This window comes from Trifolium pratense, linkage group LG7, assembly GCF_020283565.1.
Source record: "Trifolium pratense cultivar HEN17-A07 linkage group LG7, ARS_RC_1.1, whole genome shotgun sequence".
Taxonomy (NCBI): domain Eukaryota; kingdom Viridiplantae; phylum Streptophyta; class Magnoliopsida; order Fabales; family Fabaceae; genus Trifolium; species Trifolium pratense.
The window spans coordinates 45,407,930-45,426,518 of NC_060065.1; the positions used below are offsets into that span (position 1 = coordinate 45,407,930).

Consider the following 18,589-nt stretch of genomic DNA (forward strand, 5'->3'; position numbering starts at 1 on the left):
GGGCACAACAATGCTGGTAACAAAGATAAACCAGAATCTAGTAACACAAATCAAAAGAATTAAACATTTTTTACCTCAACATTCAGAATCACTTCATCATCAAGCCTCACTTTCTAAAAATCTCTCTCTGTGTGTTGTGCTCGATACCACCGCTGTAAGCAATTCACTTTCCTTTTCGCCAAGCAGCACCTTTCTTCTTTGGCTCCACTGTGATCTTTGTTTGAATATTTTGACGCTTCTTTTGCACTTTTGGTAGAAGAACTCCTCTGAAAATTCATATTTTCTCGGATTTCTTGCAGGAAGCACTATCTTCCTCTTCTTGGATACCTCTTTGCACCATTTCCAGCACTCTCTAGAAACCAAAGATTTCTTGCATCCTCACCACCCACTTCTCAATTCTTTGATTGAAAAGTAATCTCTTTTGCGGAAGCCATTATTGAAACCCCATGGATCAATAACCAGGCTCTGATACCACTGTTGGAACTTAATTAAAGCAAGAACATACACACATAATTGAGAGAAAATTAAGAGAGAAAAGAAGTTATTATTATTGATCATACTATATCACAATGTCACTTTACACCACTATTTATAAATGTGTTACTTACAGGTTAAGCTACTAACAAACTAGTAACTACCCCTAACTAACTCCCTAAGATCAAGTAACTAACATAAAAACTAACAAACACACGACTCATCACATAAAATCACCTAACTAACTCTTTTACTTGTGTTACAAGTAACCAACATTGGTTACAATGAATTAACCTCAACAGTCATTTCATTTACGAAAAATAATGAAAAATGAAGAGAAAGGGTTTTGGAGAATGGTATGTTTAATTTTAGATTTATTTTGGGTTACAAAAGGAGCCTAAGCCTAAGAGAAAGAGAAACTAAACAAAAATAATTTTAGGGGTAGCAATTCTCATTACATCAACCAGTATCAACGAGCTTAATCTAGAGAATATTGATCATACAACCAAAGTCTCGGACCGTGCTCACAACCCATATTAATTAGCAAGAGTATTTGCACAAGCATTTGCCTCACGATAAGAATGACACACGTTGATCTCTCATTCCAAAGCTAGTAATTGACGGATCTCTTGTATAAGACGCCACCCAATAACACTTCCCGCATTCGAACTATTAAGCGTATGAGCTACAACACTCGAGCTTGCACTTTAAACTTTGTTGTACCTTAATTCCGCGTAAGACTAAAGTCCTTCATAAACACCCCACGACTCTGCAAGATAAGCATTACACTGACTCAAATATTTTGAGAAACCACCAAACTATTAACCATTCGAAATTCGAAGTATGCCACCACAACCAACTACCAAGCCTCGACTACTTTGATTTTGATAAAAAAGAATTATTGAAATTATAATGAACCGGTTTGTCAAAAAAATAATAATAATGAACCGACAAATATTCATTGTGTTGGATATGTTTCGACAAGTTTAATAATAATTTTATGAATTTAATTTACACCACCTAAAAATATTAAAGTATAAATTAGCAATACAGACATTTTTAATTGGGTGAAAAAAATTATTGATATTTAGTTCTTTCACACTAAAAAATTGAGGATTGGTTTATTAAATAATCTGCACCCACTTTATTAATTTAAACCCATATAAATATATAGTATAACACAAATTATTTTGTAGTGAAATCATAGCCCTTGATTTGTTTTAAATAAATGAAGTTTTAATTTTTCAAAAAGAATGATTGGTTGATACTTGATACACACACTAGACCTCCTCCAATGAACTTTTCACGGGAGAGGATCCATCCCTGCACAATACACACACGATGCACCGATATTAATAATCCATTGTATGAAATGACAAACATGAAATAAACTATGAATTTTGTTAAGGGTGGAATGACTAGCTCAACTGATTAAGATAGTTGACTAAGTTGAGCTAAGGGATAAGGAGTTAGAGGTCCGGTGTTCAAGTTCCGACAAAAAGAAAAACTAATATAACATTATAATATACTAACAACTAACAATTTGCCATTTAAAAAAGAAAACAAGAAAAAACTATGAATTTTGCTAACATGTTTTCTAAAGGCAAATATTATGGAACTTAAAAAATAAAATAGTTAAATATTGAAAATTACAATAATTTATGGATCTTATTAACATGTACCCTTAGAGCATCTCCAATAAGAGTATTTAAGAAAATTTCATATGCTAATGATTCGTACCTTATTTTTTTTCATTGGAGTTTCGTGACATGACATAGATGATATCAAAATTGATGATACAACACGTTATTTAAGGTACCATATCATCAATTTAAGTTACAAGAATAAATATATAAAGGACCACTTGTTAATAATGTAGGCTAATGCTACGGTGGACGGTCCATATTAGAATTTGCCTAATAATGTATTATACTCAAAGTGGTATCACCATTAGATCAAAATATGTATGAGTTTCATATATATATTACATGACATTGTAGGAACCATTTGTTAGTAATATATAATACTCATATTGGTATCACCATAAAAAATGCTCTTAAAATACATGTTAAAAATCTAAAATACCAACATTCACTTAAAATTTATGCAATTAATTTGTAAAAAATTTAAAAAATGAATTAAATTCACGGATTACAATAATACATTTTTTTAATCATTAACATGTACTTTAGGACACAAGTTATCTTTTCTCTTAAATTATTTATCATGTTTCCTTAAAGCAAAAGTTAACATTTACTTTATCTTATTTACCTCAAGGATATTTTAATCTCTATACTAGGATAGTTTGGTGTAAAAAAATAGTTGAGTAACATGTACATGACAACCAAATCGATTCCTCCTAGAAAACAATATTATTCCATACTTCGAATAAACTGGAAGGAAGCATGAAAAACTATTAATGTACGTATATTATTTGAACAAACGAAAGAAAATAGTGGACCTATTGATATGACTGCCAAATCAAACGACGGGAGACAATATTCTGTCAAATTTTTTATGAACTTTAGAATTGAATTTTAATAAATTATTTGTTTGAATAATTTCGGTGAGACATGTTGTTATCTTATAAACTTTATGAAAAAAAAATCTGTGGCCGTCAAAGGAACAGCTGCTTCTTTTTATTATTAAATTTTACAATGAAGAACAGTTGTTTACTATTTAAGAACGTGATCATCTATTTTTTTTTAAGTTTGTCTAACATGTGCAATATTACACATGTTAAAGTAACTAAAAATAGTAATTATTTAATGAAAAAGAATAATTATAAAATCAAACATTTAATATGAAATGCACAAATTCTGATGCAAACTTAGTATATTGAATTTCTTAACATGTGCAAAGTTGCTCATGATAGAAAACCTTTTTTTTTTTTTTAACTGCAAAATTTATTGAAAAGAAGACTTACTTTTCAATACCACATGATCTCATCTAATATAAACCTCCAAAATAATTTAAAAGTGCAGTTTTACTATTATTAGTAAAAATAATAATTATTAAATTCATTTTTTTTACTAAATTAAAAAATAAATGTCCACATTTAGGTCATTAATGTTCGAATTGATCCTCTATTTTGTATGTGTGGATTTCTAATGACTTGTCATTTCGTCTATCTATAAAAAAAAAATCATCTAATATATATCGGGTCTAATGGTAGATCCTATATTATATCTGAGGCACTAATTAAGGAAGACAAAAGAAGTAATTTTGTTTGTCAAAAAAAAAAAAGTAATTTTGAAACAAGTATTATTTATACTTTTAAAAAATAAAATAAACAAAGTTTTTACTATATTTAGTTCCTTAACTATTTTTAGATGTTCATATTAAACGCATCCATAAATTTGTAGTTACCAAAAGTACTCTATACAACAAAACCAGAAAAAGGAATATTCGTTGATAGTATAAAATAAATTAATATTGTCATCCAATAACAATCATGTTTTCTATCATTTCACTTATTTCACCCCACTTTCTTAATATAATATGGAAGATTGAATCATTCTTATTAATTGTCACTATAATTTATTTATTTTTTGACAAAACTATAAAATTAATTTAAACTGAAAATATGTATCCTTTAATATTATTTGGCTCTTTGGTTGATTAAAAAAATTTAACATTAACATTGTAAAATGTAAGATAACTAGTTTGCTGACCCTTTTGATTAATTTTTTTTATAGAAACCCTTTTGGTTAATTTTTTTTTTATAGAAACCCTTTTAATTAATTAAAGCTTAAGTAATAACAATTTTATGCCAAAAGAAAATGTTATGATAATTCAATACACTAATATTTCATTACCAGTCAATTTGTGGTTTTTTATTTGACGATAACATTAAATCAAAATTTAAATTTATTTTAAAATAATTTAACATATAAAGTGGAATTACATTGAATGATAAATACATATCAAACAAAACTTTGTCGGAGTGTTCATAAATAAATTAGTCCCATGAGCTTGGCTCAATTGGTTGGACATCGCATTATATATGCAGGGGGCCGGGGTTCGAACCCCGGTCATCCCACTTATCCATCTTAAGGGTGGAATTTCTAGCCGCTAGGCTACTTGACCAAAAAAAAAATTAGGCAATATGGATTTCAAAGAATCACTTGGAAATCCAAATGCTTGTCTAATGGTAAAATGGCAGATCTTAAACTAAAAAAGTTTTTGGTTTGAGTCCCATTAATGTTTGTAGTGGGAGGTAAAAGTAAATATCTTTGTAATTGCTCTTTTAAACCCTAAGATTTTTTCTGTTTTGGACTGAGGTACCATCCCCTTACTCTATATTTTTATTACAAAAAAAAAAGTCACTAGAGTTGGGGCAGACCAACTTTCAAGGTTAACAATCGAACAAATTACAAATAATCAACCAACGATATCTTCAAAAAAATCAACCAACAATATTCTTACACCGACAAACAGCATGAGTTATATAAACTCACATCTTTAGAGAGTATGAGTCAATGTTTATCAATCGGACAAATCTTTGTTGGCAATTGATAATATTAATTTGAGGTAAGTAAATCAGCACGAATGATAAGGTTTCCATGCTAAATATAATTAGGTCCGATTAGAGTTTATAAAAAGTGATATTGTTCACTTTATAAACCGATTTTATAAATAAAGATGAGTTATGCCGAATATAAAACTTTAATACATTAATAAATATTCTTTCGTGATATTTTATAAACAAATTTTGTCTTTTCTAAATTCATTGTATAATTAATGTATTTAGACTATAATATAAGTCAAATACATTAATTATCTAATGAATTTAAAAAAGTAAAATTTACTTATAAAATGTCCCGAAAAGAGTATATTTCTGAAGGTTTAAAGAGTGGTTACAAAAATTCCTTTACTATATATATGAGTCCACTACCTATCTTTGTTGGCAATTGGTGATTTTAATTTGAGGTAATTAAATCATCATTCATATATAATCATAAAGAAGCAATGTTCATTCATTCATTCATATATTTGTCCACTCTATATCATGATGTAACGTTTTGCCGCGTGTTATCTTCTTCAACCATATACTCATGAATTAATTCTAGTGCTATTAATTCCACACTTCATGGATGCCTATAAATATGCAACTCACCATTTCATCAAAACCAATATATATCACTGCTTCAAACCATATATCTCAGCTTCAACCATATATATCACTTTCAAAAAAAATTAAGCAATATCCAAATTAACCATAAGGTTTCCATAATCTTCATTTGATCAAAGTCAAAGCACTCTTACAGGTGATCTTAGTTAATTAGCATGTACTTTTTGTTATCCTTCAAGCTCATTTCTCAAATCAAATTTTATCATATCATAAAGATGAATTCATATGTATCTATTTATTTATACATGTATATCTATGTGTAGGGTAGAAATTGGAAATTAGGGCAAAACAGTGCTAAGCTCACTGAATAGAAACTGGGAAAACTTTACCTTGTTGTTAAAAATAAACTTTAAAATACAGCTGATTAATCATTAATCACAAAGTGAAATCACTACTTGTTTGGAAACACGGTGCAAATTCGCGTTGGATTTTAAGCTAATCTTGATTTGTACTCGGATAATTGTTGTAATCTGACTTCCTCTTTTTTTTCATATATATTTGTGTGGTGTATGATCACCGCACAAATTTAACATTTTCACACAAATCATGATCTAGAGTTTTGATCATTAATTTTGTTTCAAAATTGAACTGATCATTGATTAATTAATTAGTTGGAAAAGTTCCAAATTATGCAGATTTTCAAGAGCCTCATCTCAAAAATGGATCATGAACCTCCTTTTTTCAAGACATACAAGAAACTCTTGAAAAAAAACCTTGGAGAAAGTTCAGAAAATGATGAAGACTTGTACTCAATGGTGGAAAGAAGTAAGGAATTACCTTTGATTGATCTTGAGAAGTTAAATCATGAAGATAAGAGAGAAGAATGCATGAAAGAGATAAGTGAAGCAGCTAGTGAATGGGGTTTCTTTCAAGTTATTAATCATGGAATTCCAAATGAGATTCTAGAGAACATGATATCTGAGCAAAAGAAATTGTTCTATCAGCCTTTTGAGGATAAATTATGTGCAGAAGCTGTTTTTAATTTGTCTGAGAAAACATATAGATGGGGGAATCCATGTGCAAATAATCTAAGACAGCTTTCTTGGTCAGAAGCTTTTCATTTTACTTTGGCAGACATACCAAATATGGACCAACACATAACTCTAAGGTATAGCCTACTTCACATTTTTGTTTTTTTATTTTTAAAATTATACTTCATTGGGTCACTATTACAAACAAAAAATTGTTTTTAGGTTCATTGAAAAATTGATATATCCGATCTATATTATAGACTAAGTATATCCATTTTTCAATAAATCTAAAAGATGATTTTTTTTTTGCTTATAATAGTAACTGGAGAGAGTATACTATAATATCCGTGATTATAGACAACTTGGTAGAAATATTATAATAATAAAGTTATACTAAAATCCAATAAAAACTAATAATATTGCTTCAAAAACCCTTTTTTAACATTAATTTTAAAATACTGAAAAATGTTTGATTTTAATGAAGTCGGTAGTCAGTATATGGTCAGATGGACTAGAGGCTGAATTTTGCCAGAAACAGAAAAGTTACAACCAAAATCTATTCTTCAAAATTCAAATCTTGATCTTGCCAAAATTAGGTATGGCCCGTATGGAAGACAATAATGGAAGGTTACCTTTGTTTACATCCTGCAATTATTTGTTTTTTATAGGCAGAGACAATTTTCTGTGGAGACAATAAGAGATATTTGTGTGGCCAGCACATTCCTTCACTGCTAAATGATAATGAAAACTTCGTAATTAAAACATGCCAATAAAAAGAAAAAGAGAATTGTCTCCGTGAGTTTAGCTTAGTTGCTAGGGACATCACACTATATGTGCAGGAACTCGAGTTCGAACCCAGGATACTCCGCTTATTCACCTTTAAGGTGAATTTTTTAGCCATCGAACTATTTGACAAAAAAAGAAAAAGAGAATTTTATCAATCTATTTACTAGCAACCACCAAGTAACTAAGTTATTTTGTTCGATGGAATTCAAATTTGTAAAATTAAATTCAGTAAAAAATGTCCTCTAATTTGCAGTTTAGTGTTTCAATGTTATGATTTTTTCTGCGGGTGTTTGAGTTCGAACCCATATTTTTACGATTCCCATGTGTTTGTGTAGCTACTCATTATTAATAAAATAAAAAATAGTCAAAAATAAGTTTACAAAAATAATTTATTTTTATATATATTCACGTATAGGTGAGTTAAATAATAAATTTTTGTTTAAAAATCGCATTTGGAGGCAAAAATACAAATTTTAGAGTCAAAACATATTTACATGCTCTTTGACAGTTTCTTTTTTCTCTATCTTATATAATATATCATTTTACAGGTCTAAAAAAAATTATAGAACTAAAATTAAACATATATTAATTTTAAATATTCATAATTGATTTTTACTCTCTGAAAACTGAAATTAAACATATATTAAGTCATAGTTTTTTAACCTAACACAACCCAACAATATTTTTTTAAAGGCAAAAGAAGAAAACTTAGCAAAAGAAGTAAAGATATTTCAACTATGTTAACACTTCTTTACGCATCTCAAAACAAGTTAACTCTCAAATACATTAAAAGGAGGAAAGAAAAAAGATATAAGAAAACTTAGGGGATTAGATCAATACCCAAGTGGGAGTTAACAAATACAACTGCCGCATTAAAAACTTTACATGTAAAACCTGAAGGAAAAACTATGTGAAGGAAAAAAAAAGTGCAATGCTTCAAAAGAGACTAACAAAATCTATATTCTGACAAATTAAATCTATTTCTGGTGATTGAGAGTCTTGAATGTTGCTTGAAAATGGTGCAAACCAAGTTCAAAATCTATATTCTGGCTAACCAAATCTATTTCTGGTAATTGAGAGTCTTGAATGTTTCGATTAAAATAGAATGTTGCTTGAAAATGATAAACTCCAATATTATATTAGTCTTGAATATTTTGTGGAGATTTTTTTCGTGGTTTGTAACTGTTTGTTGTGTTGTGTTTAAATGTGTGGATGACTATTTTAATAAAATTGAGTTTTGTAAAAGAAAAATGAAATAGATATGATATTTTTCTCCTCCTATGAGAAATGATAGCGATGTGCATAGTAGAAGATGATAGCAATCACTTATGTCCAGAGCTCAGTCATGAGGTAAGTAAAGTCTGATTAAAAATTATTTCTATCAGGAATCGAACTCGGGCTTTTCCGAGTGATTCTTCCTAAAAAGAGCTCATTAATCAGTTGAGCTCAATATCTTGGTTTACAAAATTATAAATTAGTTCAAAAAGATGTGTTCTTCTTTTAAATGTTTTTTTATAAGATTCTTTTAATGTTTGATATATTTGTTGTTGTGTATAATTATATATACTATATGTCTTATACAAGTACATTTTGTAACTATAGATCATGCCTTGAAAGTTTTGCAACAAGAATGGCCACTCTTGCTGAAAATTTGGCGGAGATTCTTGCCCTCAAATTGAATATGAAATCAAACCATTTTCAAGAGAATTATTTGCCACCAAGTTCTTTCCTTCGACTCAATAGATATCCTCCATGTCCTATATCTTCAAAGGTGTATGGTCTTTTGCCTCATAGTGACACAAGTTTCCTTACCATACTTAATCAAGATAGTGTTGGGGGCATGCAATTGATGAAAGATGGAAAATGGGTTGATGTCAAGCCTAATCCTAGAGCTCTTGTTATTAATATTGGTGATTTATTTCAGGTGAAACTTCTTGATTTTATTTATTTCCTCTTACAATATCTCCTAATTTGCAAGGTTCTTAATTATTGAACTCATTGTGTAAAATACCGGGTTCCACTTTAAAACAAATTGTTCGAAAGAATCAAAATTTTGCGTATGCTTTTATGGCCGAAGTTTAAATTATAAGAACCCCTTCTTCTAAAACAAAAAGGTTAAGATCAGTCTTCGTAAGCATAACTCGGTTGATAGAGACATTGCATATATTATGCAGACTAGAGTTCAAACTATAGTACTCCCATTTATTCTTCTTAAAAAATGAAATTCTAGTCACTGAACTACTTGACAAAATAAAATAAAGATAAATTTTTATTTTTGCACATATTACTAGTATTTTCTAATAAACTAAAATTATTGTAATTTAGAATATTAATTAGTATACATACTCCCTCTCCGGTCACTAATATAAACAAAAATCTAATCTTTAATTTCATTGAAAAAGTGATGTATCTGGTCCAGAATATAGATTAGATACATCAAGTTTACAATCAACGTAAAATGTAGCTTTTACTTATAATAATGTCCGATGTGCATGAGTGCTCCCATTTTAGGTGATGTTACAAAACCCTCCAAATTATTGTCAGAATTGTCCAAACATGTTTGTTTGAGGGTGGGGGTACTGCCCATGCATTTCTAGATATTTCTATGTGTGTCTAATAAAAGTATCATTTTTATTTTGTAATATATAAAATTATTCCAATGTTCTAATTGGGTGTTGTATGCTCTTCAAAAAAACAAAAAATTTCATGTATGTATAGATTATATATCCTTTTTTTTTTCAATTAACTTAGTTGCTAGAAAATTCACGCTTAAGGTGGATAAATAGGATGGCCGGGGTTCGAATCCCGACCCCCTACATATATAATGCTCGAAGTGGGGGATTTTTCACTTTCTATCTAGACCTGTTTTTGCAACTAATTGAATGAATTACTCAGGGGAACCTCCATGTTTTTGCCAACTGAATTAAGTTCACGGACAAATTATATATAATTTTTACCTTGATATACAATTATTTAATATTATTATCAAGAGACAAAGAGTCACCCCCACCTAAAAACAACAACAACACCACCTAAACATCTAGGCCTAAAGGACCGCATAAGTTATGGTGCATAAGTCTTGCTTATGCACACCATGCATAAATACTCCAGATTGCTTAGCGCGCCCCCCAGTTTGCTTAATGTGTCCCCTATATTGCTTAGCGCACCCCCAGATTGCTTATCTCCCCCTAGTTTACTTAGCGCGCCCCCAAATTGCTTAGCACACCCCCAAATTGCTTTGTGCGCCCCCCAAATTGCTAAGCATGCCCCCACCCCCAACATAAATAACACACAAAATCATTCTACAAACAGAATGATTTTGGATTACAACCCTCTAAAACCATTCGACAGTAAAATTGGTTTTGGCATTATAAGTACATCTAATGTGAAACCATTCCACAACAAAAATGGTTTTGGGGGGCGCGCGAGAAAATTTGGGGGGTGCGTGAGAAAAAATTGGGGGCGCTCGAGAAAATCTGGGGGTGCGCTAAGTATATGGGGGCACTAAGCAATTTGGGGGGTGCGTTAAGCAATTTTCATTATTTATGCATGGTGCATAAGAAAAAAGCTTATGCACCATAACCACTCCCCTAAAGGACTATCAATTATTAATACATATACCACGCTCCCAATTCCATTCATAAAAGAGCTACAGGGAAATTTTTAATTTCTCCAAACTCTATTTTCATGAAGTGACTTTCACCTCCTCTATAATGTTTAAAGGTTTCATTTCCATATTACTATAAACACCTTCTTATTCCTTACTCTCCAAATAGTTCAAAGAACCGAATGCCACACCAAACGAAAACCTTGTTATTCCTTGCTATAAATAGTGAATTGTATGATACAAAATTTTGTTACCAATAATCTCAATTTTGTGGCTAACTCGTCAAAAAAAAGAGTAGAATATATATCTTTTGGGTCGTCCCAAAAATACTAAGATGAGATAATTACACGAGTTTTTTCTAATTTAACTAAAGTTTCAAGTATAATCCTAGAATTGAGAATGCAACAACATTAAAACTTGTTGCAAATTTGCCTTGAAAACGTGAAAAAAGAACACTAGTCTGCTGTTTTTCGCCCCGGGCGAAAAAACCTGTGCCCCGGGCGAAATTTGAAGTAGGAAAAAGGGGGCTCTCTGTTTTGGCTCCCCAGGCGGAAATTTTGGTGCCTCAGGCGGAAATTTTCGCCCCAGGCGGAAAAAGTTGCGCCTCGGGCGAAAATCGCTGCAGGGTATTTAAAGGGTCACGTTTTCTGTTTTTTCAGAACAAGTTTTGAGGGTTTCTTTCACCAAAACGGCGGCTAGGGTTAAGAGGGTTACTCTTTGTTCATCTCTAGGTTTTGGGTGTTGATTCTTTCATCTTGTAATCACTTATCATTGAATTTCTTGGTCACGGGAAGAAATTCGGGCTTAGGGTAGAATTAGGATCAAGGCTAATTCTTGCAACTCTATTGTGAGATTTCATTGTAATCAAGAACATCATTTGATAGTGGAACGGAGAGTGGCTCTCTCCCCCAGAGTAGGTCGGTTTTGACTGAACTGGGTAAACAATTGCTTCGTGTTCTTTACAGTTTTATTACTTATCTTTTGTTCGTGATTATTATTGCTATTTCCACGTTTTGATTGCTTATTCGATTTGCTCCACACATCAAAAGTATTATTGGTGTGATTATTAAAGAATTCACAACAATTGGCGCCCATCGTGGGGCAAAGGATCAAACGAATTAAGTATCATGGGTTCTAAGTGGGAGATTGAGAAGTTCACCGGTAAAAATGACTTCGGTTTATGGAAGGTGAAGGTACGGGCAATATTAACACAACAAAAGTGTGTTGAAGCATTGTTGGGCATATCGAATATGCCAAATACTCTCTCGAACGCAGAAAAGAGCGAGATGAATGATAAGGCTTTGAGTGTCATTATCTTGTGCCTCGCGGATAATGTGTTGAGGGAAGTAGCTAAAGAAAAAACTGCGGCGGCTATGTGGACCAAGCTGGATGCGTTGTATATGACGAAGTCTTTGGCACATAAGCAGTGTTTGAAAGAACGGTTATTTTTCTTTCGAATGGTGGAGAACAAGCCTGTGGTGGAGCAACTTTCGGAGTTCAACAAGATCATTGACGACTTGGCGAACATTGACGTGAATTTGGAAGACGAGGACAAGGCCTTTCATTTGTTGTGTGCTTTACCCAAGTCACTTGAAAATCTCAAGGATGCGTTGCTTTATGGCAAAGAAGGTACTATCACCTTGGATGAAGTTCAATCGGCTTTGAGGACCAAGGAGTTGACAAAGTTGAGAGACTTGAGGGTTGATGATAGTGCGGAAGGGTTAAATGTGATGAGGGATAAAAGTGAGAACGACGGTAGAGGAAAGGGGAAGAAATATGGATCAAAGTCTAGGCCAAAAGGTGATAATGGTGGCAAGTTCAGATGCTTCTATTGTCAGGATCCTGGTCACTTCAAGAAGGACTGTCCTCAGAGAAGGGGCAGCGGTAGTTCGTCAGCTCATGTTGCCGTTGATGAGGAGGAAGGCTATGAGAGTGCGGGAGCACTCATAGTCACCAGTTGACACTCATAGCTTGCTGATCAGCCTGGAGAGGCGGTGGTAATAATACTCAACATCAGCCTGGAGAGGCGGTGGAATAATACTCAACATCAGCCTGGAGAGGCGGTGGTAATAATACTCAACATCAGCCTGGAGAGGCGGTGGTAATAATACTCAACATCAGCCTGGAGAGGCGGTGGAATAATACTCGGGATTACGTTTGAAACAACAACTTTATTATTGTGAGAATGCGGATGTGCTAGTGTGGTGAAGTTGGGAATCAATGGAGTTGAAGTCATGGACTTTGGATGCTCCGATCACATGTGTTTTGAGGAAGGAGTACTTTGAAGCCCTAGAGCTAGTTGAAGGTGGAGTTTGTTTATCTTGGAGACGGGAAAGCTTATAAGGTTCAAGGTATGGTTGAATTTCTTTCACACAATGCGAGGTATTGTTCTTGAACTTTGTTACTAGTTGTGATTCTCATGGTGTGGATAAGTTGTGAAACTTCGGTTGGTTGTTAGTGACATTGGTTGGTTTTAGTTATACTAGTGAAATGAAGTTTACTAGGTGGTGGAACTAAACCGGGAAGTGTTGGAGACTAACAATGACTTGATGTGTGTTTCGGAGTAGTTGAAAAGTGTTACGTTACAAGGTGGAGGACATAGTGGATATACCGGTTTGAGGCTTTGGTGGAGGAAACTCGGTTTGAGGAGGAGGTACACCAAAGTGGTATGGCTATGGAGACCTTGTGTGGAAGCAACGGTGATCAAGCTTGGTAACTTGTTAGACTGCTGGAGGTAGTTGGACACAAGGAGAGTTTGAGGTTGCAGCTTGTGAAACCACCTAAAAATTCCAAGGTTGGTTGGAGGCAAGCATATCTTCAAGAGTACGGAAAGCTACAATCCGGGGTTTGAAGAGGGTATGGTTTAGCTTGTGTATTGCCCTAAAAATCCAAGGGCAATTGGAGGCAAGCATTTTTCGGGAGCACGGAGAGGTAGACTCCGGGGGCCGAAGAGGGTGTGGTGTAAACAAGTGGAGAGAGCAACACGGTGGTTGATGGGAAGTTGGCATCACCATCGTTTTAAAGGCAAGGTGGAGATTGTTGCAAATTTGCCTTGAAAACGTGAAAAAAGAACACTAGTTTGCTGTTTTTCGCCCCGGGCGAAAAAACCTGTGCCCCGGGCGAAATTTGAAGCAGGAAAAAGGGGGCTCTCTGTTTTGGCGCCCCAGGCGGAAATTTTGGTGCCTCAGGCGGAAATTTTCGCCCCAGGCGGAAAAAGTTGCGCCTCGGGCGAAAATCGCTGCAGGGTATTTAAAGGGTCACGTTTTCTGTTTTTTCAGAACAAGTTTTGAGGGTTTCTTTCACCAAAACGGCGGCTAGGGTTAAGAGGGTTACTCTTTGTTCATCTCTAGGTTTTGGGTGTTGATTCTTTCATCTTGTAATCACTTATCATTGAATTTCTTGGTCACGGGAAGAAATTCGGGCTTAGGGTAGAATTAGGATCAAGGCTAATTCTTGCAACTCTATTGTGAGATTTCATTGTAATCAAGAACATCATTTGATAGTGGAACGGAGAGTGGCTCTCTCCCCCAGAGTAGGTCGGTTTTGACTGAACTGGGTAAACAATTGCTTCGTGTTCTTTACAGTTTTATTACTTATCTTTTGTTCGTGATTATTATTGCTATTTCCACGTTTTGATTGCTTATTCGATTTGCTCCACACATCAAAAGTATTATTGGTGTGATTATTAAAGAATTCACAACAATTGGCGCCCATCGTGGGGCAAAGGATCAAACGAATTAAGTATCATGGGTTCTAAGTGGGAGATTGAGAAGTTCACCGGTAAAAATGACTTCGGTTTATGGAAGGTGAAGGTACGGGCAATATTAACACAACAAAAGTGTGTTGAAGCATTGTTGGGCATATCGAATATGTCAAATACTCTCTCGAACGCAGAAAAGAGCGAGATGAATGATAAGGCTTTGAGTGTCATTATCTTGTGCCTCGCGGATAATGTGTTGAGGGAAGTAGCTAAAGAAAAAACTGCGGCGGCTATGTGGACCAAGCTGGATGCGTTGTATATGACGAAGTCTTTGGCACATAAGCAGTGTTTGAAAGAACGGTTATTTTTCTTTCGAATGGTGGAGAACAAGCCTGTGGTGGAGCAACTTTCGGAGTTCAACAAGATCATTGACGACTTGGCGAACATTGACGTGAATTTGGAAGACGAGGACAAGGCCTTTCATTTGTTGTGTGCTTTACCCAAGTCACTTGAAAATCTCAAGGATGCGTTGCTTTATGGCAAAGAAGGTACTATCACCTTGGATGAAGTTCAATCGGCTTTGAGGACCAAGGAGTTGACAAAGTTGAGAGACTTGAGGGTTGATGATAGTGCGGAAGGGTTAAATGTGATGAGGGATAAAAGTGAGAACGACGGTAGAGGAAAGGGGAAGAAATATGGATCAAAGTCTAGGCCAAAAGGTGATAATGGTGGCAAGTTCAGATGCTTCTATTGTCAGGATCCTGGTCACTTCAAGAAGGACTGTCCTCAGAGAAGGGGCAGCGGTAGTTCGTCAGCTCATGTTGCCGTTGATGAGGAGGAAGGCTATGAGAGTGCGGGAGCACTCATAGTCACCAGTTGACACTCATAGCTTGCTGATCAGCCTGGAGAGGCGGTGGTAATAATACTCAACATCAGCCTGGAGAGGCGGTGGTAATAATACTCAACATCAGCCTGGAGAGGCGGTGGAATAATACTCAACCATCAGCCTGGAGAGGCGGTGGTAATAATACTCAACATCAGCCTGGAGAGGCGGTGGTAATAATACTCAACATCAGCCTGGAGAGGCGGTGGAATAATACTCGGGATTACGTTTGAAACAACAACTTTATTATTGTGAGAATGCGGATGTGCTAGTGTGGTGAAGTTGGGAATCAATGGAGTTGAAGTCATGGACTTTGGATGCTCCGATCACATGTGTTTTGAGGAAGGAGTACTTTGAAGCCCTAGAGCTAGTTGAAGGTGGAGTTTGTTTATCTTGGAGACGGGAAAGCTTATAAGGTTCAAGGTATGGTTGAATTTCTTTCACACAATGCGAGGTATTGTTCTTGAACTTTGTTACTAGTTGTGATTCTCATGGTGTGGATAAGTTGTGAAACTTCGGTTGGTTGTTAGTGACATTGGTTGGTTTTAGTTATACTAGTGAAATGAAGTTTACTAGGTGGTGGAACTAAACCGGGAAGTGTTGGAGACTAACAATGACTTGATGTGTGTTTCGGAGTAGTTGAAAAGTGTTACGTTACAAGGTGGAGGACATAGTGGATATACCGGTTTGAGGCTTTGGTGGAGGAAACTCGGTTTGAGGAGGAGGTACACCAAAGTGGTATGGCTATGGAGACCTTGTGTGGAAGCAACGGTGATCAAGCTTGGTAACTTGTTAGACTGCTGGAGGTAGTTGGACACAAGGAGAGTTTGAGGTTGCAGCTTGTGAAACCACCTAAAAATTCCAAGGTTGGTTGGAGGCAAGCATATCTTCAAGAGTACGGAAAGCTACAATCCGGGGTTTGAAGAGGGTATGGTTTAGCTTGTGTATTGCCCTAAAAATCCAAGGGCAATTGGAGGCAAGCATTTTTCGGGAGCACGGAGAGGTAGACTCCGGGGGCCGAAGAGGGTGTGGTGTAAACAAGTGGAGAGAGCAACACGGTGGTTGATGGGAAGTTGGCATCACCATCGTTTTAAAGGCAAGGTGGAGATTGTTGCAAATTTGCCTTGAAAACGTGAAAAAAGAACACTAGTTTGCTGTTTTTCGCCCCGGGCGAAAAAACCTGTGCCCCGGGCGAAATTTGAAGCAGGAAAAAGGGGGCTCTCTGTTTTGGCGCCCCAGGCGGAAATTTTGGTGCCTCAGGCGGAAATTTTCGCCCCAAGCGGAAAAAGTTGCGCCTCGGGCGAAAATCGCTGCAGGGTATTTAAAGGGTCACGTTTTCTGTTTTTTCAGAACAAGTTTTGAGGGTTTCTTTCACCAAAACGGCGGCTAGGGTTAAGAGGGTTACTCTTTGTTCATCTCTAGGTTTTGGGTGTTGATTCTTTCATCTTGTAATCACTTATCATTGAATTTCTTGGTCACGGGAAGAAATTCGGGCTTAGGGTAGAATTAGGATCAAGGCTAATTCTTGCAACTCTATTGTGAGATTTCATTGTAATCAAGAACATCATTTGATAGTGGAACGGAGAGTGGCTCTCTCCCCCAGAGTAGGTCGGTTTTGACTGAACTGGGTAAACAATTGCTTCGTGTTCTTTACAGTTTTATTACTTATCTTTTGTTCGTGATTATTATTGCTATTTCCACGTTTTGATTGCTTATTCGATTTGCTCCACACATCAAAAGTATTATTGGTGTGATTATTAAAGAATTCACAACAAAACTCTTAGAAAATTTTCTATCCATTTATATTTCACAAAGACTCAAAAAACTAATCTCTGCAGTTTCATGCTGACGAAACCCTGATTTACAAAAAAAAAAAAAAAATGGGGCGTAGTCCTCCTTTAATTACTCAAAAATAATAATGTGTCCTTGCAGGCATTGAGCAATGATGTTTACAAAAGCATAAAACACAGAGTAGCTGCTTCTGAAGAGGTAGAGAGGTTTTCTACCACATTTTTCTATTGCCCCAACAATGGTGCAGTTATACAAAGTGAAAACAAGCCAGCTGTATATAAGAAATTCACTTTGAGGGAATATAGAAAACAGACTCAGAAAGATGTCAAGAACACAGGTGACAAAGTTGGTCTCCCTAGATTTGTTCTTTAGAAGTGTATGTGGGAGGATTTAGATTGATGATAATAAATTTAAGTCATCAATTTGTAGTATTGTTTTAAGAAATGGAAAATAATTTGGAATTGGATCATCTTCAGCTACTGGAGGGTCCTGCGCAAATCTCAGTTATTGATTTTAATTTACTATAATGGTCAACGATACATATAATTCAGATTAGTGCATCCAGTAAGTGTTTCTTCATGAAGAGAATGGTAGGAGAGAATCTAAATCTAAACAATAGAAATAAACTCTCTTCAGCTACAATAAGTGTTTCTACAATGTAAATGTTTATGTATAAGTTTTTTTGGTTTTCACCACCAGTTTAATCTGGTCCGGGGGTCAGTTCTGGCATCAAGTGGTTCCAGTCCCCTACCGATCATAGTTGCTGGGGATCGAACCGCGGTCCTCCGTTCAGCGCCAATCACCACTGAACCAACTAACGATTGGTAATGTTTATGTATAAGTTATTTCAACGGTAGTATAAAATAAAGAAATTATATTGTTTTCCTGTAGGTTATAATTGTAAGCATAATTTGTAATATATTCATCCGAGAAACTTATTGTAATAAAAGGTTAAAGTATCTTATGGATGTACTATAAAGCTCTACTCTCTTTATCTTGTTGTTTTGGCTTGATTGAATTTTCTTACACCTAGATTGCTATATTATTATTGCATGGACTAGTTAGTTTGGTTGCCATTGATTTTTTTCACACACCTTTGTTCTTGGTGTGATTTGTTCAAATTCACAACAAATGGTGACCACCATAAGACAATGGAGCAAATTCTTCAAGTGAATGCCATGTGTACTAAGATATTGAGTAATTTTTCAGAGACAATGATTTCATATTGTGGAAAGTGAAGATG

General features: G+C 34.7%; 1 protein-coding gene across 2 annotated transcripts; it reads left to right on the forward strand.

Annotated features, from left to right (window-relative positions):
- The first annotated feature begins 5,405 nt into the window (after positions 1–5,405).
- On the forward strand, positions 5,406–17,988 carry LOC123899939 (gibberellin 2-beta-dioxygenase 8-like). 2 transcript variants are annotated; one of them, XM_045951207.1, is made up of 4 exons: positions 5,406–5,744; positions 6,220–6,716; positions 8,968–9,289; positions 17,488–17,988. In XM_045951207.1, exons 2-4 carry the CDS (start codon positions 6,238–6,240, stop codon positions 17,716–17,718), a joined length of 1,032 nt encoding a protein of 343 aa, XP_045807163.1. In that variant the 5' UTR covers positions 5,406–5,744; positions 6,220–6,237; the 3' UTR covers positions 17,719–17,988. The 2 variants fall into 2 exon arrangements, with proteins under 2 accessions (XP_045807163.1, XP_045807164.1); XM_045951208.1 differs by having other exon boundaries at positions 6,244–6,716.
- Positions 17,989–18,589: the final 601 nt, after the last annotated feature.

Excerpts from the sequence above, each read along its gene's own strand:
- LOC123899939 (XM_045951207.1), top strand. The coding sequence starts at position 6,238 with ATGCAGATTTTCAAGAGCCTCATCTCAAAAATGGATCATGAACCTCCT. Across the intron at positions 6,717-8,967 it reads GACCAACACATAACTCTAAG|ATCATGCCTTGAAAGTTTTG; the intron begins GTATAGCCTACT and ends TTGTAACTATAG. Across the intron at positions 9,290-17,487 it reads ATATTGGTGATTTATTTCAG|GCATTGAGCAATGATGTTTA; the intron begins GTGAAACTTCTT and ends GTGTCCTTGCAG.